Consider the following 23,537-nt stretch of genomic DNA (forward strand, 5'->3'; position numbering starts at 1 on the left):
TTAAGGAAGGTAGATTATTAAGTAAATTGCTTTAAACAGTGAATGTGATTTATGAACCAGTACTGAACTTCATACAGAAAGATGATGTATTTACTCATTGTTAAATGGGAGGTTTAATTTGAATGGTTCAAATGTATTATATTGTCTGTACTATCCTTACATTGGATTTTTCCCCCTTCAATTAGGTGCATAAAAAGGATAAAAAATACAAATGTATGGTGTGTAAGAAGATCTTCATGTTAGCAGCCAGTGTTGGAATAAGACATGGATCTCGACGCTATGGTGTTTGTGTAGACTGTGCAGATAAATCACAACCAGGAGGGCAAGAAGGTGTAGATCAGGGACAGGATACAGATTTCCCTCGGGATGAAGAATATGAGGGGAACGGAGGTGGAGAAGCTGATGAAGAGCTGGCTGATGATGGAGAAGATCAGAATGATGCATCTCGATGGGATGAGTCCGGAGATGTTTGTATGTCTCTAGATGACTAACTGACCTACTATACTCCTCAAGGATGCTGCATTTGGACATAATATGAATCAACAATTTGAACTGTTGAACTTGAAGGCTTGCAAAATATGGTACATGCTGGATGGTAGTTATGTTGCTGTGAAAACTGTAGGGTCAAAGCCTTATAGCAAAAAAAATTTTTTTTTATATTTGCACAGGACTGTACAGCAGACAACCTTGTGGTTGGATTACATGGAGTCCACACATCTTCAGTCAGTTATCAAAGTAAAAATATTTTTTATTTATAGGATATACAGTAACTATTTGGGTCCTATGGAAATATAGTACCTGTTCTTAAAAAAGCTTACATTCATGTGCCACTTTAACATGAATTAAGAAAATCCATTATTAAGAGTACAGTGACAGCTGACCTAATTACTCTGTCCATCAAACCACTCAGGCTAGTTTGTACTAGTAGAGTTTTGTTTCTATTTTTATTTTTATTAATTTTATTTTTTTTAATACAGATGTTCAGTGAGGGGCCTTTTCAACCCCATTGGTTCTACTTTTCTGTATTTTCCATTTTAATTTGCTTCATAACTTAAACCAAGTCTCTTCTAGTCTTAGCTATTATTTCTCAATTTTGTGCTGATGGGCATGTTTATACGAACTGGAGAGGTAATTTATTGGAATGAACTAACTGACTTCCTCCATTCCCCTTTTCCTTTTTGACATGAATTATACTACTTTACAAATGAAGAATGATGTTGCAAAGTACCATGGTGAGGTTGACAAATACCACTAAAATGATTATGATTTAGAAGTAACTTTCTCCTGCTGCTCTAATCTGATAAATGGTTACTATATGACGTTTTCTGACAAGGCATTCGGTTTTGGGTATCTGTTACTTTGGCACTACTCTTGTTTGCTTCTTTTTATTTTTGCCAGTGTACTATACCTCAGTCCTATTTGAAAAGACAAATCTAATCGAAAGAAAAGTCATAGATAAAATGATTTGTTTTATAATTTATCCTTCATGTCCAGTTTTGGTTAGCTTGTTATGCAATATAAGTGAAATATCAGGTTTTTACTCCTGTGCCCTTTTTATCATTAAAATTAACACAAAAAGTGCATTCTCTTTTGTTTCATACTTACTGGGGTATTCAGTGTTTGAAATTATGATAGATAATTTAGTTAATTTATTTTTCATTTCCTCGAAGTCACTACATTTTGATATATATATATATAGTCTTTCTAGTAGTCACCATGATTCAACAATCTGCAAAAATCTTACAAATAAAGCATTGAGAGGCTTTACAATTTTTATTCTGTTAACTAAATTCTTCAGGGTACAAGGGGGTGATGTGTTAAGTTGAAATTGCCAGACTTGTTTAGCCTGATGACAGATGAATTAGCTGATTGACTCACAGCAGCATTTCACGTAATTGATATTAACATGCACAACATTTATCAGGAACATATTGTATATTATATAAGATTGAGGGATATCATATTTTCAGCTTTCTTTTAAATAGAAATTGAGTATATTTTCCTATTTTATATCAGGTAACTAAATTATGCTAGTCGTGTGGAGAAAATTGCAAAGTACACTTTGGCAGACATAATCCTTTTGGTGCTCCATCCCATCAAAGTTGAAAAGATGATAGGTTTTTTAAGAGACAGGCTTTCTTACTGTCTCTGATTTCAGTAGAAAAATGGTTTAATGTTAGACACTGATGCTTCTGCTTGGATAAATCAAAGAAAGATACAGTACAGTTACATGGTTAGATCCATCATTTGTCACCTAAACTTTATCATAGTTTCTACAAAACTGAAAAACCGACATGGATAGTTTTGGTTTGACTTTTGTTTAAGACTGAAGAGTACATCTTTTTCTCAATGTTCTAGACAAATGAGTAAAATGTAATTCTGGTTGGGTCCAAAGTAGACGTTAGTTGGGCAAAGATACTATGAATGGAAAAGTATTTTAAACGTAAAATGTTCTGCTTTGTGAATATGTAAGTATAGTATAAAGATTTCTTTCATCCCATTTATCCCTCTCCTTTAAAATAAACCATAGTTTACAATTGGTAGATCTGTCTATATATAAATATATATTAAAGAGAAAAGATATATATCTAAAAATCACCTAAGTCTGCTTTATTAGATTCACTTAAGTGAACTACAGTTCACTTATTGCATAGAAACTGGACTTGGCTTTACATTCTTAATGTACTTTTACTTTTCCTTAAGATATGAACTTACTCTCTTTAAACTGAATTTTCTTTTACTACTTAAATCATTTATGTATATCTGGTAAATTATGACCAAATTTTTGTTAGATTGCATACAGTAAATTGAAATACACTCTTGGTACACTACGGGATTGTTGTGCTTTTGTTTTGGTTTTAGTTGGAAACAAGGTTTGATGTAGATGGCTTGTTACTGTTAATTTAAAATATTCTATAATTATTGTCCATTACCTTTTATGTTGTGTTGTGACAGATTTGGCTATATTTTTAGTCAACTGAAATATACTTTAAGAGTTTGTTTTTAGAAAGGTAATCCAAAGGAAAAATGTTTATACTCTTGAATATATTAGCCTCAGCCTATATAAAAATTTCATCTTTAAAGTAAACATTTTACCAGAAACAGAATTGACAGATTTTTCTACTTGCTGACTGCCTAACTTATTTTGTTTCATGATCTCGAGGGGACTGCCTTCTCCCTTCCAGATCTTTTTAAAAAAAATAGTTTAGTACTAAGGTATACTACTGGATGTTTCTATTTTTTTAAGTATATTCTTTTTCTGACTTACAGTACAATTTCAGGAAGTTGATAGATACTAAGAACTTATGATTGGTCTCAGAGAGGTAACAATGGAACACTCAAAATTTTGTCTGTGGAGCCCTGGCGGAATTATGTGTTACGCATTTGCTGAATTTTTCTCTTGTAACTTATATTTTAAATGAAAAATATTTTAGAGCTTTTATTTAATGAAGAGGAAGAGTATAAACTGTTCATTTCCTATTCATTTTGTAGTAACAGACCCTCATAAATCAAGATCATGTATTCTTTCTTACGAGTCTCAGAGACAGTTACTTCATACGGTCCCTGATTTTTCATTGTTATTGGCCCTCATTTTTCATATTCACTAGATACTTTGCTAAATTTTAACGCCATAGCAATTAAGAGCTAAAATAAAAACATTATAGGAAGGGGAAACTGAACAGTAATGAGTAGCTTTGAAATTTGGGGGGAAAACATGAGCTGGTTTTGGTAGAGCCATCCTAATGAAGGAAGAGTGTTAATTCATGTAAAGCGCTTAGAACACTGCCTGGTGCATAATAGGGGCATGACACATCTTAGTTGTTTAATAATACATGGAAAACCAAGACGAAAAGAAGTGGGGAAAGGGGTGGAGAATAGGGAGAAAATAGGGAATGAAAAGATCGGGGCTTAGAAATTTGTAGTAATACAATGTGCTGTAAAAGGCCTGAAGATGACTGGAGTAGTATAATAGGGGAAAGTGTGATGGAAGATGGGTCTTAAAAATCATAAAATTTAAAACCAGTAAGTTTTATTTATGTTTTTAGGATGTTAACGTAGGATGAAAAAGTTACTTTTCTGAATAATTCCAAAAGCTAGCATTTTTTTTAGTGCCTGCACATGCCATGCGCTTTACATTATCTTATCAAATTCCCTATAAGTAGGTGCTATTGTCTCCATTTTATAGAAGAGGAAAGGCTCCATTGAAATTTGCTTAATTTAATTTGACTCATGTAACACAGTTACTAAGTGGTAGAGCTGGATTTGGACCAGGTCTGATTCTGAAGCCCATGCTCTTTTTAGGGGGCTCTATTGCCCCAACTTTTGTAGGATTTTAGCTCTTGTAAAGGGGTCTGTCTGTGGAGACATCTTTTCCCTGTTAAACAGCTATGTTAGCAATTTGAATGTCTAATCCTTCCTCCCCCAAATATCCTTAATACTTTTTCCTCCTAGTACAGCAATTGTTGTATCACATGATTATAAACAAGATACCCAACCTCAGTGTAGCACATGCTGTTAATTGGCTATAGCATTTTCATTTTTAAAAGGATGATTTTTAACTGAAGAACTAGATGTGAACCCCAGTTTTTGTGCCGTTCAGTCACCCGGATCCTTAAACTTATCTATGGTACATAATATACATGCTTAGAACTAACAGGTGTTTTTTCTTAGTCACTTTAGGATTTTAAATGGAAAGGTTTTTTTTTTCTTGCTGTATCCCTACTTTTCAAGTGAAGTTGAACTGTTCAAGGTAGTTTAAAACGTATTAGGGATAAGCACACTTTAAAAGATGTTTTCTAGCTCTGAATTTTATGACATTGGGTACTTAAAATTTGGAATATGCTGGCTATTGAGAACAAAATTTTGGGTTTAGGAGAGGGATGGTTGAGGCCATTATGAAATGGGAGAATCAGCATTTTAAACACTGTAAACATAAAAGAACACTTTCTTCTGCCTGCTGTTTGTAAAAGCTCTTTGGGAAGATCTTTTACGAAGACCAATTTTTTAATGTAATTTACCTACCTAGTATAAGTGTCCTAAGACATGTATGTAAACTTCCACAACTGTTTTGTCTGTGTATTTAGAAAATACACAAGAATCTTTATCAAACCTAAAAATATAAACTTGTGAGCACTGAACTGCTTCTGGCTTTGTGAATTTTGTTGACTCTGACATTTAATTCAGATTTCCTTGCTTTTAACATATACTAACTTAGACTAATTGGGGTCGGGAACACCTTTGTAAAATTTGATTTATGTATAATTCAGATACCTCTGGACTTAAGGTTTACAAGTTTGACTTGCAGAATATTAAGGGTTTTTTGGTTTGTCTCCTTTTATGTGAAGTGCATTAAAAGACCCAAACTACCTCCTAGTAATGCTTGGAGAGCTGCTTTAATTAATAGCAGTGATTTGTAATCCGCATATTGTCTTTCATCTTTAGTAACTTTTTTGGAATTCTCTACAGGTTGTAGAAAACATTGAAATACTCCTCCTGAAATGTACATACTTTTGGAAATGGGTTGAAAAGCAAAGGTGAACTACTTCATCTCATATTTGCTGCATACTAGTGGATTAATGGATTATAAGTAAATATATAAATTTCAAGTCTTTGAAACTTTTTAATAATACAGAAAAAACATACTTTTAAAAGGTTTTTGTGGTGGTGGTATTAGTAATAGCTCAAAGGAAATCATAGAATAACTAGATATCCAGACTTTTAATTATTAAAGAAATGAGTTTTGATTTAGTTTGGAAAACAGTGAATTACTGGATGGGATGCCTGTATTGCATATAATTCTTAGTATCTTTAAACTTTTAAAAGAACTGTCATGTGGCAGAATTAGATATATTCTATTGGTTTATATAGATAGACTCTCTACGGTTCCAAGGGATTAGGATTGGAACTGCTCAGAGTGCTCAAGGTTAAAAAGCAGTTTTTAATAAATAAAGATGCAGTGGGGGCTTCCCTGGTGGCGCAGTGGTTGAGAGTCTGCCTGCTGATGCAGGGGACACGGGTTCATGCCCCGGTCCGGGAAGATCCCACGTGGAGCGGAGCGGCTGGGCCCGTGAGCCATGGCTGTTGAGCCTGCGCTTCCAGAGCCTGTGCTCCGCAAAGGGAGAGGCCACAACAGTGAGAGGCCCGCGTACCGCAAAAAAAAAAAAAAAAAAAAAGCAGTGGGATTACTCCCGGAAAAAACTAACCCCTCACCACTGGAGATGTCCTAAATAAAATGAAAGATTACCTGAGAAGCATTTTGGCTAAGGCAGTATTGACCAAAAAATTCTATTTCAAGGTGGATTTTTTTGTTGTAATTTGTTTTGACCATTGTAGTTACCAACTTTTTGTTTTGCTTAGAATGTTGATAAAATTTTGTGTAAATATCTCATGAAGGATATTTTGACACCAACATGAGCACAGTTGAAACTTAGAAAATCATGTTTATGGAAAAAATTGTTACTTGAGCTTTTTTCTTTTTCACTACAAGTCATCACAGACCAATGTTTGGAACCTGGTGTAGGAAATTCAGTTATTGGATCTATCTATATAGTTAGATAAGAAAATTAGAGGTCCTTCAGATCTTAGTCTATGTCCTAAGTGACTTTTGAACTAAGGGAAATTTAAAAATGGACTACAGGAAATCTGTTCAGTTAATTAAAGTGAATAAAAGATAGGCTCCATAGTTGCATGGTGCCTTACGTGCTATTAATACTACCTTCTGAATGTTTTTTCTTTTTTCCAGTAGGATCAGTTTGGCAATAAGAAAATACTAATTTTCCACGCATCATTAGGTCTGTTCTAGAGTCTTAGTGAAAGACATGCAAAAGACAGCCTTCTTGACACATGTCCCAACAGCTGTTGAGAGGACAATATATAAAGATTTAGGAGATAATTAATACAGAATTGATTCCCAAAGAGGGAACTATAAGGACTTTGCAGTTAAGTTTAGACCAGGGCTCCTCAGCTTTCATTTCAGTTATCTTCCCCATAACAAACTCATTCAATAAGTATTTAACATTTGGGAAAACTTCCACATTAGAGACTACAAATTATATTCAGATAAAATTCCTGGCACATAGTCTGAGCTCTGAATTATTTCTAAGTGAATGATTATTTAAAGACCTCAACATTTTTAAGGCTTTTGCCTGCTAGTATCTCGTGGCTTGTAGCTCTCAAGCTAATTTTGTTTAGAAGTAGTTTGTGTTGTGCCATGCACAGGGATCACACTGAGCCCTCGGGGCCCTTTATCCCAACACCACCATAGGTGTCCATACCCAAAGGCACAATGACCAAACCCAACCTTTGGCTAATACTACCATAGACATCTCAATGCAAGTAGTCTTCTGTGATTCTTTTTTAACCTACACCATCTCCATAACAAGTGGCAAGATTAAGTATGAGCCACTTGCTGCAAAATTTTAATGACTGGCATAGCCACCACTAACATCTAAATGTCTAATATTCAGTGTATATAAGGAAGATGTGAAAAAACTAGGAAGAAAACCCTACTGGAGTTTATTCCTTCATGTAGTGTAGACTGCAACAGTGCATCAATAAAGATATTTGGATCTGATGTTTTAGTTTACTGATAGGAATTTTTGGTATTTGTGAAGAGGAACGTTGGGTGTTGCATTTATATTTTACCATATGAAAGACAAATGTGTGTTTATCTGTACCATGTTCTTATGTCATCCACTTGGATTTTGGCAGCACCTAGATTCCTAAACTGAGCTGGTGGTATTTACATAAGAGACATGAGTGGTTCTCCAAAGCAAGTTTGCCACACTAAATTTTCAAGTAATTGCCACTTAAAACAATTAGCTCATTCCAAAGAATGGCAATTACAGGAATTGGATCAGTGTCCGAGAGTTACTAACCCAGGGTCTTATACTTCTCATCTATGGCAAAGGAAATGAGAAGAAATTATTTTAAGAATTACTTTAGTTCTAGGTACACAACTAGAGTTTTATATATATATAGGTATAGTTTTTCTTTGATTTGCTTCCTTAAAAGATCTTATTATTGGGCTTCCCTGGTGGCGCAGTGGTTGAGAGTCCGCCTGCCGACGCAGGGGACACGGGTTCGTGCCCCGGTCCGGGAGGATCCCACGTGCCGCGGAGCGGCTAGGCCCGTGAGCCATGGCCGCTGAGATTTTATTATTTCATAGGCTTAAGGGTGTTTATTAGAATCCTACCTTAGACTTCAGGCAGTTATTTTTGAGCCATTAATCATCCTGAACTTTTGCCCTATTTGTGCCTTCTGAAGGTCGCTGACTCTTTAGCACCGTAGTCTATTTGCTGGCCCTTCTTTGTTACTACTTGGTGACTTACGCGACACTCAAAATGTAAGTTCCCATTTCAGTCAATGGACTCTTTTCCTCTTTGGTCATACATGTATTTGGCAGATGTACTGAACACCAATTTGTGAGAAAAGTTACCTGTGATGGATAATGGGATCACAGTGTATATTCAGTTCTCTATTCTACAAGACATTTGGGATGGGAAAAGATGCAAAGTTAGACAATCAGGGAACTTTACCAAAGAAGCCTTTCATTTCAGCAATTTAAGAAAGTTAGTGATTGAGAGGTGTGGAGTGAAGATATAAAACAGTGCAGATTAAGTTAGTAATGCATACACAGCACTTTGCTTTGTCCCTCTTCAGTGTAATAAAGAGGAGAAAGAATACTTTCACCTTGAAAATTTATTACTTTCTAGGTGCCTCCCAATTCTCTCAGCTATACTGGACAAGTCTGTAGGATTAGACAATCTCTTGTTTTCTCGGAAGACCCATCTGTGTACTCAGGGAAACGGACACCTTAGTAGAGTCTACCTACTGTTTGGGGGACCTACATGATGAAGACTTTGACCTAGAGGTTTTGTATCCAGCAAAGCAGTTCAGTAAAATTGTAGGAACTTGGGGCTAATGTTCATTCCACATATTTTCTGAATAGGGAAAGAATATCACCTCTTCTCAAAGGCTGAAATCACAGGCTTCCGTAGTCCCCAGCCCCACCTCAAGTTATTCTTAATGAAAGTTATAAGATCTTTACTCAATATTTTTTGAATTTTATTTTATTTTTTATACAGCAGGTTTTTATTATCTATTTTATACATATCAGTGTATATAAATGTATATATGTCAATCAAAATCTCCCAATTCATCCTACCACCCCCCACCCCGCTTCCCCCCCTTGTTGATTCAATTTTGATGTGCTTTTTTTTTAGCATAGCATATTTATGCCTCACTAAAATTAATCTCTTAATATCAAAAACCTAGTCAATGTTCAAAATTCCAGTCATTCACGTTCCGTGTGTGTGTGGTGTATTTTACAGTTTGCTTTTCGGTCAGGAGTCTAATAATCTGTAATAGGAGTCAGCAAACCTTTTCTGTATAGGGCCAAACAGTAAATACTTGAATATATTCATTGAAGAATGATGTGCCTTCTTAACATCAGTGAATTATTTCCTTTCCAGAATTACAAATCCAGCAACAAGATTTAACACTTCGATGGCACCATTTTAGATACTACCTTGTCTGTGATTATGCAATAAGACCTTAACAGGAATTCAGTTAAATACCATACCCCAGTCCACAGAGTGTTCCCTCCCCCGAAACCCCAGTTGCTAAATGAGAAAGGATATGTCCAATTCAGAAATACATTCAGAGCTTGAAAGAGGAGACTTAACTTGCTGATAAAAATGTGTACCTTTCTAAATTAGACCCTTCTGTTGCCACTTAATCCTATCTTTATCCTCTGTTAAAAGATTCTTTTATATCAGACCTCAACCTTAGTTGAGTACTATGACTTTGACTTTCCATAGCCTTTAGAATGTAAACTATTTTGGGAGATTTTCATTAATATCTGCACTTACAAAAGGTGTCGGTAAATTGGACTTGTCAGTCTTCTTGGACACAGTTTGATAATGCTAAGCTTGTGAGTAACTGAGCCAAAGTATCTGCCCTGAAAAACACTTTCTATCACACTGAAGAAAATTCCCCTAACTAAAGACTATCAAACTGATTCAGAAGCCATGTCATTGTTTCAGACGCACATAATTCCCCATTGTAAGTCCCGTTGAGGACGATCTTCGTTGTGTGGCTCAGACTCTTGTAATAGTAGACCCGAGTACATGGCAAATGAACCAAATACTGAGCGCAATTCTTCTGAGTCAAAATTTCTATTAAAACATAATTTCAACATTGACCTAAAATAATTCCAACAGTTTTTCCTTATAATTAAGGTTAAAATTAATCAAAACAGATGGTCTGATTTTAAGAGATTTAGAAAAAGATTGGTACCTCTTCTATCTTACGTGGTAACTGTCCCATCAGAAGTGTCAAATATATCCAGAAAGGACATACGATGGAACTCTGAGAATACAGCAGGTTCCTATCTGGGCATCCCATTCACTCCTCAACCCACTGCAACCTAGACTGTGACTTAAAAATTTAAAACTACCCTCTTAAAGGCCACGATCCTCACCTCTGCAGCATTTGCTACTGTGACTGAATGACTGATTTCCTTCACACAGCCCTCCCCTGGACCCTGTAAACATTGGTGTTCTTTTAATTCTTCGCAGGGCACTCTCCCAGTGTTCTTTCCCTTCATGTTCTTAGTCTCAAATGATCACAATGACTTGGCTGACCTCTCTTCAGTGTTCACAAAGATTTGTAGAAATGACACCATGCATTGTTGTTTGATGCACAGAGGATTTTCGATCACATCCTAATTTGGGTCACTGTTCTTTAATTTTTCATGGATGACCTCGGGGGTCTTTAGATGTACGTTTTTGGTGTATGAAGTCTCATCATGAGCATAGCAAAGTCACCTTTAGAAAAATTATAACCTTGATTTTTCTGAAGCTATTTAATGCATGCCAGCCATGTAAACACTATTTGATGAGGTGATGTCTAGTAGACTTTATCATGTCATATCAACATGTATGTATCTCTGTTAACTATACAGACTAATAAAATCTTCGAATTGAAGGAACCTGAGAAAAACCACACCTGTTTATCCAGCCTCTGCTTGAACTCATCCCATCAGTTCATCAGTTCATTTCCAGCTCACGTAGCAGCCATATTAGGTTGAGATCCATCTTATTAGTTCTTCTCTAGACTGAGTTGAGTTGAAGTCTCCTTATTCCACCTCCCAACGCCACATGGATTCACATCCTTTCACATAATGGTCTATGCAACTGTGGGAACTTGAAAGGGGTGTACACTATATTTGAGGAGTACTTAGGGCCTTAAATTTTTTCCATTGCTAGAAAACTGTTTTCATTCCTGTAAGTATTAATATTATGTCAGAAATCCATAGTGTTCACTCTTTTCCAGTTTAATGTTTCTCTCTTCATTTTAAAGCTAAGAATCAAATATTTAATATGAATAACCAGTGCTCAAAACAACATTTTAAAGAAAAGCACCCAGAAATATTTCTTGTAAAGTAGAATATTAATTTGTTGGCACTGGTATATAACACTTAACATAAGATTAAACTTGCTTCTCCAAGATAAGATTAAGTTTGCAGCTTGATATAAAAACTTAAACGTTGCTTAATCCTAGGCTTTCAAGAGTTTCATAATTAATTGATTTCTTAATGCAGTACAGTTTTAACATGTATAAATTTAATGATTGAACTCCCTTTAGAAAATGTATTACGAGGAAGATGTGAGTTATTTTTTCCTTTATTTGCATTTCAGATCATATTCTAAAAGAAGTGATAAATACTTCATTTTTATTAAATTCTTATAAAACTTCAGGTCCTTCAGCCCCAAGCCATCCCTCTCCTTAAGCAGCAGGATAGGTTTATAATTATGACTACTTTGTTATTTTTATACTTAGTTTGAAAAAGATTATGAGTACAGTCCTGGTGCGTTTATGTCACCAAGATGGAAGAATGAGAATATTGTCTTCATTAGGTAGCCAGTTTAAGTCCTAAACATTATTGAGTATTCATTGGCATAATATTTCTTCTCAATGTTTGAACTCTAAAATTATGAGTCAGGAAATTCCATAAAAATAGTTACCCCAAAATGCATTTTTGTGAGGTTTACTGCATGCTGTTTGAAAGTTACCACCATATCCTTCATCTTTGTTTCAGCACAAAATCCAAGAACGTGAGCTGAGAATCCGAGGACATTTTGCCTGTGTAGGTGATGAATTTCATTGCAATTTTAGCCATTTACGAATATGAGAGGGAAAAAGGGGGATGTTTTTACTCTTTAAGCATTTATAACTCACTGACATCGTGCCAGTTTGTTATAACTTTTATATTTAATGTGAGCAATTTCTTTATAGTATCATTGTGACTCTAACCTGCTAGACCTCAGAATGGCTATTTTTTGGGAAACTAAGCTTAAATGATGCAGATGTAATATTATTTGCAAGCAAAAAATGAATAAATTTGCATTAGCTGGTTTGCCACTGTAAAAGTCCATTTTCTGCATATATAATGGAAATGAAGTGACTTGAAAAATCAGATTTGAGAATGTTTTCAATATATCATCCTGTTATTAACGTCCTGCATTTTAATAGAATCTTTTTTCTTATATTCCCACCTTTATTAACATAATTTGTCGTTGGAGATGATTAATGAGGCAACTGCAAAGGCAAAATCTGACATTTTGTATATTCTAAGAAAGACTGTCAATTTATTTTTTAGCCATATGTACACACAGAAAGCAAAACTTAATCATGCCATTAAAGAAAAATTGTAAGCAATTGAAACTGTACTATGTAATTGAGTCCCATCATAATAATTTAAGTATGTTCAAAGTATTTTCATTGTGGGATTAATAGTTAGAGTGTGGCACATATTTGAGGCCTTTTATATTTGAGTTTCAGAGTTGAAAGCTTTCCAAAGTTTCTAAAAAGTAAAGTTATAACACATTTATGTGGCTTTCTCATTTATGGTCATTAGAGAAGGGACTTACATAAGTCTTATGAGGCAAAGTATATTGAAAAGAGTATTCCTCAAGCAAAAGTCTTCATGATCTGTAGATGTGATATAGAAAGGTTTCAGAATAAACTATAGAATTTCATATGAACTTCACTTGTTTGAGCAAGTAAATTTGGTAAATAATTAAAGAATGTTTTCCTTTAATGTATCCAGTCCATTTGGTATATTAGGTAATTATTATCATTTAGATCATGTCTATTTCTTTAGCTCTATTAGAGACCCTTTGTTCTTTCTTTAGTAAACAGTGATCTAAATTACCATATATGCTGTTGTATTCCACAGTGACTAATTAGCATAAGCTATTCAAACACACCAAGACATTTCTATTTTAAAATACATCCTTGAAGAGAAAGTATACTTTATAGGATAATTGCTAGTCACAGTATTCATTTTTTATAAATCTAATTAACTTATTTACAACGTGAGTTTTTAAAGTGAGCATTTTGTTTGCACATTTCTTTTCCCTGTTTGCATTGGTGCTTGACAGGTATTCCATACATTCTCCACTCACTCTTTTGAGTTCCTACTTTAGCCCCTTTGCTACCTTCATCTGATCTTTGGCTGACTCTTGGAAGTTACTCTTTTGTAGCTAAATTCTTTTAACTAAATCTAGCCATGTCTTACGATATAAATATGAAACCGAGGATCCAGTTCATCCTTGAAATCACTGAAAGTGAATTTTAATCCTATTCTATATGCCGAAAATAATCTCAATTAAATATTTCTTATTCTAATGGTAACCATGTAAATTTACTGCCTGATTCTTAATACCTCACCACCAGGAACAGTTTCTTTCTAGTGAATTCCTCTCTGCCTTAAATTCGGCCATTTTGCCCTGACTATGACCTTTCTTATTTAAGCCTAACTGGCTAACAAATGCAGAGCAAACCTCAAAAGAGGAGCATTGTTTTCACTTCTAAATAACCTTCTTCAGGGATTTTCAAACTATGCTCTGGGATCCTAGGAGTTCTTTGAAGATGCCTCTGAGTGGAGTTAGCTGATGCAGAGTAGGTAGGGCCCTTGGGCCTTCAGCCAGAGCTCTACAACAGCTTCACTTTTATCTACTTGTTTATGCTTTCAGGGCCCAGTACTTTAAAAAAAAATGTTTAAACCACGGACTTGATTTCAAAACATTCATGGATGATAATATTAATAATAACAATAGTAGCTTTAGTTTATAGAGTGCTTATCATGTGCCAGACCCTAAGTATTTTCTAACATTAATCTATTAATCCTTAAAACAACCCTGTAAGATTAAGCATTTTTATTATTCCTATTTACAAATGAGGACACTGAGACTTAAGGAGATCAAATAACTTGCCCAAGTGATCACAGCTACTAAGCGACAGACTCTGGTTCAAATCTGGGTGCGCCAATTAATGTCTTAAGTGAGGAATGGTAAATACAAGGTAAGTGTGCCACCACCCTGTGCTCCCACGCTTAAGGCAGACAGAGCTAATGGCTGAAAACAGTGTTTCTCACTGATCACCAACACAGCCTTAGAATCCTTCTCCATAAGGTGCTATGGGCAGTCACTCCTAATCCACTGGTGTTGGCATTCAAGACGAGACCCATCTTCTTACCCTACTTTAAGATGAGATGAGATATCTGTGACCTCACACTTCTGATCAGGAACTCTCCCCTGAGTCTAAAAGTGTTGCCAATTGCTGGTTTGGATATTGGTAGTAGAAAAACACCAAATTATCTTTGATCCTAGATGTAATTTTTCACAGTGAAGCTAATTTTGATAAACAAAAATCCCTAACTGTACCATCCTCATTCTTGCCAACTTCTAATAGAGGCTATTTGTTTTTCTATTTATATGCTTGTAATTTGTATAAATTTATAAGTTGATAACTATAAACACTATATACAACACTCAAAATCAGGATAGTTAAGGTTTTTTAAGCTTCTCTTTGAGTGCCTGCTGGAAGAAAGACCTAAAGTAATTTATATTCTTAACCTAATATGTTAGATGTGGGGTGGAGGTGGTGAGGAAGAGGGTGGAGGACTTATGTTTGAGGCAAAGTCCGCCAGTTTCCGTATTGTAGAGTGGAGAATTCAGTCGTTTGGATACCCATCAATATTTCCACTACCAGCATACCCTGCCCAGGAATGTCGTAGCTACAGGGCTGGGTGGATGCCCAAACATTTAAAAAAGAAACACACGTGCCCAACCCCCAGCTGATTTTTCAGTTGTTCTCGCCAGGAGGTAACCAGTAGTTGCTGTGCTGTGCCCTATCTTACCAGGGGAAGCTATGTGCAATTAAACTTTTTCCTTTTACGTTTTTAAAATGACTCATAGTACTTCCTGCTCAAGACACATCGAAGTGGTCCAAGACTATATTTAGGAACTTGCTATGAAATTACCTGTCAGTTCCAACCAATTTTTTCAATACAGTATATATATATGGAGAGTTAGTAGCAAGTAATTTATAATTTTCAATGCACAAAAAACTTGTCATTTTTTGTTGTTAACCGTTATTGAAATCTAGATTTCCTTAAATGGATAGACATCCCTTCTGTGAAATTATTACACATTAGTGTATTGGAATGGTCTTCATGTGACGATTATCGTGGAACCCATTAAATCCTTGTTCATAAAAATATTTGAATATGTCTTAAAATGTTCTCTACATAAATAAAAATTTCTCCCTAAAAGCTATTTCTGATACATTCTCTTTCCAATTATTTGTAAAACTAGAAATTGCTGGCGAGTGAATCACAGTGAGTGGGTTCAGTGACACTTGGGTAGTGCTACTAACTAGGAAGTTATTCTACGGTTGCAGTGTACGGTGAGCTCCACATGCCTTTTTTCTCCTGGTTTTTACTTTTGTCAGATGAGAGAATAGCCAGTTGTAAGTTGTCCTATTCCTAGGTGATCAGGGCTTGCTAAAAAAAAAAAAAAAAAAGACAACCAAAGCCGTTGATTCAATTCCATGAAAGAGTTTTAGTTAGTATTAGTAGCCCACATGAAGTAGAGATAGAAAAACTGACCTAAGAACTGTGTGATACTAAGATAAGATGTACAGAAATGTAGAAAGCATTATCATGCTTTTCTATAATGTAGAAAGCATTATAAAAAAACATTATAATTAAGACTGGAAATGATACCAGGGTTATATTCAATGGTGATTGGTAGCAGTTAAGGTTTGGTGAGAAAGGTTAGTTATGTGTGTTTCTTTGCAAAACTTTTTCCCCTTGATATTTCTAACTCACTGTGTATGAAAGCATCTAAGCCTAAACATTAAAAGTTAAACTTTTTTAAAAAAGTAAACAAACAAACTGCCACTGCAGTTACCTGATGCTACCACATACTAACTGCATGAACAATATTCCACAGAAATAAAAAAATCCTTTTGAATGTTAATTTACAAACATATGGATCAATGGCAAATACCATGAGCTATAAACTGAATATAGTTCTTTTTATCCTTAATGATTTAATAGAAGAATGGTTATGATCTAGGCTTAATATGAATACTAAAAACTCTATACCACTTTACCAACTGAAATTAAAATACTGTAAGATCAGAATACTTTCATCTTGTAGACAAATAGAACACCGCCACTTTTTTGGGAAAAAAAATTATGCAGAAGAGTCATAGATAAAGTTCTTCTTTAAAAAGCTATTGTTAAAAAAACCTTTTTTTAAAACTTTCAATAAAATTTCTGGCCCATAATTTATTAGATAACTGTCATCAGTATAGTTCTATGATAATAACACTTGCCATCAAAATGTCATTTATATGGCAAACAAACATACAAAAATAAGTCAGTGTAACTAGCTTTCAAATAGAAATTAAAACATTCTAGAAAATGAATGATTTATTTTTAAAAATTATAATACCTTAAATTGGCAGGTATGAAGTAAGTTGAGATGATTGGGACTATTGGAAGATGCTCTCTGGAAAGCAACTAAGTAATATGTTTCAAGAGTCGTTTTAAAAACGTTCATGCCCCCAAAATGCACTCCCAGGAAACTAAGCCACAGCAGAGATGATTTTTAGACAAGTTTCTTTTTCAAAGTGTTATTTATAGGAGAGAAGAATTTTTTTTTAAAACCCTATATTTCCAAGAATGTAGGAATAAATAAATTATGGTAGATGCTCACTATTAATTATTAGTTAATTATTATTAACTATTATTACCCATTAATAACGCTTTCAAAGAACATTGGTAATATAATAGCATATCACCTTATCTAAATATTAAGAAATAAAGACACAAACTACAAACAATGGACAATGTGTCCAATTTTGTGTAAAAAATAAATAGACCAATATCTTAATCTTTAGGAAGTTTTTTTTATGTCTTACTATATTTTCCAAATTTTCTTTGATAAGCACGTATTTTAGTCAGAAAATTATATAATAAAAATTAAGAATCGAAGCATTTCTTATTATTTTAGGAAACAAACATCATTTCCATTTTACAATTTATGGAAATGGTGCTATTTAGTTGATTAGTTGGTTGATTCCTTCTCCTTTGCTTTATTTCTCTTTCCAAATAAACATACAGTATTTTTTCCTGATTATAAGAGTAATAATGTTGTTAGTTTAAGAAATATAAAAATATAGAAAAGTGTGAGTAAATAAAAAAAGACATGAAAATTACCCACAGTGTTACCAAATAAATGTTAACATTTATTGTATATTCTTCCAAATAATGTTTATGCAGATATGTCTATATCCTGGACTGGTTTTCAGGGACATATGCTGATAAATAACCATATCAGTTATTTACAAATGGCAACAGTCTGGTGGTTCCGTGTTCATACCTACAGGTGGCAAAATCTGTAGACTATCAACCTTTTCCAATCTCCAATCCATCAATCAATTGGTTGATCTATTTCTATATTTTTTAAAATGTGGTCATATTATGTACTCTGTTTATAATCTGCCCCTTTTTCATTTAAAAATGTAGTAACATCTTTTTATGTTAATAAACATATGGGTCTATATCATTTTAACAACTGCATTGTATTTGATTGTGTGCTTAGAAAGACCTTCTCCACTTCAAAATCATTAAAATATCCATCTACATTGCTTTCCGGGTCAGCTTATCTCAAGTTCGGTGGTCAGCAAACTTTTTCTGCAAAGGGTCAGATAGTAAATATTTTTGGTTTTGTGGGCCACGCAGAAGGTCTCTATCACAACTACTCAACTCTGCCATTGTAGCGGGAAAGCAGTCGTAGACAATACTTAAACTAATGAGTGTAGCTACGTTCCACTAAAATTTTATTTATGCACACTGAAATTTGATTTCATATAATTTTAATATGCCATGAAAAAATATTTTTTCAGCCATTTAAAAATGTAAAAGCTTTCTCCCTCCTCTTAGCTTGCCAGTCCTACAGAAACAGGTGGCCGGTCAGATGTGGGCTGCAGTCTTCTGTCTCCTTCTCTAGCTGAATGCTTCCCTTCACAGCTTTCATCTCCTGCTATGAAGTCTATCAGTGTCACACCTAAATTTCTTTCAATTAGACGCTAACCTTCTTGGAAAATGTTCTCTTGATGGAGAATCCCTAAGGAATAAAGCAAAAAATCATACCTCTGACTTAGCTTGCTGTTTCTGTCCCAAACCTAAAATCATAAAATTCAGAGGCCTTCATTTCTATTTTAGAATAACAACAATTTCACTTTTTCTAGAAACTGAACATGTTCACTGAATGCACTAGTATATTTGATAAATTCTATTTCTTCCTTTTCTTGTAAAAATTTCCCATTGCTTTTATACTTTTACTGAGACGAAATTGACTTGGTACTGAAGACTTTACCTTAGTGTTGTCCTGTGGAAGCCATACTCCTAAGCTTCATTATATATGCTCCTTTTTTATAGTTTGTTCCTTAATTGACTGCCACAAAGAAATATTGCATTTTAGTAGTGACCGTGTATTTAGAAATGTTTTGTTTGCCACGTACTCTCTCAAGGGCCTAATATACCTTATCTTATTTAATCATCATATAAACCTTTGTGTGGTAGGTATTTATGTCCATTTCACAGATTAAAAACTATGGGTCAGAAAGGTAAATAACCTGCCAGCCAGCAAGTGCAGGATCAGAATTTAAACCTACATTTGTGAGTCTTTCAAGCCACGAGTGCCCTTGAGCAGTGCTAGCCTGCATCCTTGTAATTTATTTGCCACCCTGATGAAGTATAATTTTTGGTGTTCGGTAAAAACCTTGTTAGAGTTATCTGATGTAGTTGCAAAGGCCTACCTCTACAAGATCCATATCTCCCACCCAGAAACAAGTTGGTTGGCCAATATGGTCAAAGGCTCAGAATAAATTAAGCCCAACAAACTTAATTACATTCAAAAAACCCCTCAGTGAAAAGTCTGTTTCTTTGTGATACAATAAACATACAAAAACTTTTAAACATTGTTTCATTTATCTGTTATCTTACCTTTTTGCTTTGTAGATTTTTAAATGTAAATGTATAGACCATTTTTTAACATAGTCAAATAAATCATTTTTATTTTCTTTATGGTTTCTACCTTCTCCAATTCAAATGTATTAAAGTAATCTCCTATTTTCCTTTCAGTATTTCTCTTAAAGTAAAGCAATCTCCAAGCTGTTTGTAAGATTGCCTGGAGATTTATTTACAAGAAATCTATGTCAGAGGATTTAAGTTTAGTATGCTTTTGCCTTCATTTCAGTCCCAACAATTCAGATAACAATTTTACAAGCACATTCTCTTCCCTGTTACAAGTCTTGATACCTGAATTTATCATGTTCAAAATTAACTTCACTTTTGAACAGATTCAGTTACCTTTGAAACCATGCTTCATGTTTATCAATTGCAGAGAAACCCATGAGCTGTGGAAGAGAGCCCCTTTTCCTAGAGATTAATCTCAGATTGCTATCTAAATTATTAGCTCCTATCTTAAATGATTTCTTAAATGGTCTCATTAGTTTCCCATAAGAGATTAAACTTAATTCAGAAGTTGTATAGCTTCTCTGTAGAACTGTGACACACAACGGATGATCCATATGTTGCTTGTGGAGGAACTGGCTAAAATTTCAATCTCTGAAAGATCCACGGAGTTCTTTAGCTATTCTCCTAATTGAGATTTATAGTCACCAGATGAGCTCTACTGGTTTGCATCTAGGAGTTGGCCGTTAGAACTTCATAGTGCCTTTTTGTTTTTTTTAAAATGATTTTTGATTCTGCAGAGTTCATCTGATTCTATACCCTTTGCCGTCTGCTCAAGGTGAAATACTACTGAGTAGCAGGTACGTTTAATTTCACTTACATTCCTCATTGTGTGTTTTCTAATTAGAAGTGCAAAGCCGTTAAGATTTTGAAGTGAGAAAAAAGCAGTATACATAACTGACAGAAGTTATGAATTTTGTGAAGCAGAAGAGAAGTATATATTCACAGAAAAAAAATATGGAAAATCATAAAGTTTGACGTGGTTATCGCTGTGTGGTGGGATTAATGATTTTCAGTTTCTTTATACTTTCCTTTGTTATTTTCAAAATTTTAACATGAACATATATTACACAGAAAATAATTACAGGCATACCTCGTCTTATTGCACTTCACAGATACTACATATTTTACAAATTGAAGGTTCGTAGCAACCCGGCGTCAAGCAAATCTATCAGTGCCATTCTTCCAACAGAATTTGCTCACTTCAAGTTTCTCCGTCACATTTTGATAATTCTTGAAATAATTCAAACACTTTCATTATTACTATGTTTGTTACAGTGATCTGTGATGGTGATCTTTGATGTTACTACTATTTACTTGCTGAAGGCTCAGATGATGGTTATCATTTTTTAGCAATAAAGTAGCTTTAAATTAAGGTATGTACACTGTTTTTTAAGACATAATGCCGTTACACACTTAATAGACTACAGAATAGTGTAAATATAACTTTTATACAAACTGGGAAACCACAAAATTAACGCCACCCACTTTATTATGATATTCATATTTGTTTATTGTGACGGTCTGGAACAGAACCTGCAATATTTCCAAGGTATGACTGTATTTGGGGAAAAAAACCCCATGGAACTATTACCTTTTACTAAAACATACCGCAATAGATATTATTCGATATAATTCTAAAAACTTTATTTCTGAGTAAAAACATAAAAGTAAAAATACAGCAAAATATAGAAAAATAATTATTAAGCCATTGGCTTTATTCAATAGCACTGCAGAAAGTAAGGAGATGAAGAAAACGCCAAAACACGGGAACAGAAAGCAGGCAGGTGATTGATAAATGGTGGGAAGACATAAAGTTTCTGAGGGTCATTTCATATCCTTTTTCTTTTTTTCTTTTTTTTTTTAAGGAATATTTCTTAGAATGAGAGAAAAATAATGAAAATCAAAAGATTTCTGTATTTATTATTTAGAGGATTGAACTAATTCTTTGATTACAAGCACTGGTGATTATGATTTATCCATTTTGAGGAAACATTTATTGAGTTAGCATATAGAATTCGGCCCTGAAAGGGACTCAGATGAAGCCAATCAAGGCCTAAGTAAACTTATACAAAATTCAAACTTTATGTTTCATTTCTTGATCTTGGTGATAGTTATATAGGTGTTTCCACTTTGTAAACATTCATCAAACTATACCGGGGTTAAAATTTGTGTGCTTTTCTGTATGTGTTATACTTTAATTAAAAATTTTTGACTTAAAAAAAAATACCTCGTCACAGCTCTGCTTCTGTCTTTCTGCGGTGCATTACGGTAACCCCTGAGCTTGGTTCCCCAGAACATTTCCTCCGTACCCCCAGCTCTGCACCTGGCCAATCACAGCAGCCCATCTCCTGGACTCAGTGACAGGTGGGTATACATTTCAAGCAGTGCCGTTGGTGTCCTTCCTTGGGCCACTCTCTGCAAGTTAGGGAGATCGTTTTTAAAATGAGATAGGGCTGGTATATTTTAATATTTCCCTAGATTTTCCTTTTTATTTATTTAGTTATTTTAGTATTGGTCTATGTACAAATTCAACAGTCCAGAGACCCAGGACATTATTCCTCACTTTCTCAGTCCCTCCTTTTCTCAGCCCTCTGTGGGGTGGGAAGGAAAACTGATAGCCTTTCATATCCTCAAGTTATCATGCTCCTTTTTCTTGATTAAAACGTCAGGTTCTTCAACCTGAGAATAAGGAAAAATATTCTCCATGACCCCTTTTCCTTTATGGAATCCATGTGACAGATGAGTCTTGGACCTATACAATGAAAAAAGTGCAAGACTAAAAAACAAATTTTATTTTCTACTGCTCCATTATCAAGCACTCAAATAACAAATACTATTAGCTATATGTCATCTGTGTTTGTAGAATCATTTGCCTTAGGCGGAATGAAATTAAATAACAGGTCTGAGCCAATTCTGAAGCCTTAGTCCCTTTAACCCAGCCTTCACCTTTTCTGAAGCTTTCCTTTCTAACCTTTTAATCCTCTTCTCAATGTGTTGACGGTCAACCTGGGAATGATTTATGCAAGGAGCCCACTGGTCAGGACTGCTGAGCTGCAGCACTACATTTAGGCCTGGAAATGGACTAATTCGTCTATGCTGTTTTTTTGTGCTTTTCTGGATCCTCTTCATAGGATTCATACCACATTAAAAAAACATATCAAACAACACATTATTTACTCAGTTCTGATTGCTTGAGCCAGAGGGAAGAAAAAAGAGAATAAAGAAAAGAAAATAGTAGACACAGTGCTACATGTGTCTAATTTTAGTTATCTCATTTGTATTTAATATCATTCCCTCTACACATAAGCATCCTATCTGGCATTGGAAAAAATTTCCATAAATTTCTTAGTCTTCATTCATATTTCCCTTGTTGCGGTAGCTTGAATAAATATAAGCATGTAATATTTGTCGATATATTGTGCATTTGCTAGTTCCAGGCAAAAGTACATTACATCATCTCTGTGAAGAAATGTTTCATTTAAATATTTAAACACCAAAATACCTGATACATACATATAAAAGCATATTCAAAATCTGAAATCACTAAAAAAATTAAGAATTGTGTTGATTTGTATATATGTCTCTACATTAAACATTAAATCCTATAACTCAATATATGAGTGACTTCATTTCTGGCTTTTCTATACTCCGTATACCTAATACCTGTACATCTAACCCTCCATGGATAAGGGTCCAAAGTAATTATGTGTACATATAAATGCATTTTTCCCCCAAATCATTAGGAATACATGCCATAAATAATTTCAAAGGGCATCAGAAATTATTCCATTCACATAAACCTTAAAGCTTCTAAATATAAAAGGCCATCATAAAAAATAAAAAGGCAAAGATTGCAAACTTATGACAGATAAAAATGAACTCTTCTTTGTGTATAAAGAATTCTTATAAAACGATAAGGAAGGGCTTCCCTGGTGGCGCAGTGGTTGAGAGTCCGCCTGCCGATGCAGGGGACACGGGTTCGTGCCCCAGTCCGGGAAGATCCCACATGCCGCGCGGAGCGGCTGGGCCCGTGAGCCATGGCCGCTGAGCCTGCGCGTCCGGAGCCTGTGCTCCGCAACGGGAGAGGCCACAACAGTGAGAGGCCCGCGTACCGCAAAAAAAAAAAACCGAGAAG

The 23,537-nt window shown here is 34.6% G+C and overlaps 1 protein-coding gene across 2 annotated transcripts in view; it reads left to right on the plus strand.

Moving 5' to 3' along the window:
- Positions 1-5,138, plus strand: part of ZBTB10 (zinc finger and BTB domain containing 10) — a 34,785-nt gene extending 29,647 nt beyond the window's left edge. For both annotated transcript variants that reach the window (XM_060127990.1, XM_060127989.1), the window contains exon 6: positions 186-5,138. In XM_060127990.1, coding sequence (XP_059983973.1) covers positions 186-491 — 306 coding nt within the window. In that variant the 3' untranslated portion in view covers positions 492-5,138. The remainder of the gene's footprint in view (positions 1-185) is intronic.
- Positions 5,139-23,537: the final 18,399 nt, after the last annotated feature.

This window comes from Lagenorhynchus albirostris, chromosome 17, assembly GCF_949774975.1.
Source record: "Lagenorhynchus albirostris chromosome 17, mLagAlb1.1, whole genome shotgun sequence".
In the NCBI taxonomy this organism is placed as follows: Eukaryota; Metazoa; Chordata; class Mammalia; order Artiodactyla; family Delphinidae; genus Lagenorhynchus; species Lagenorhynchus albirostris.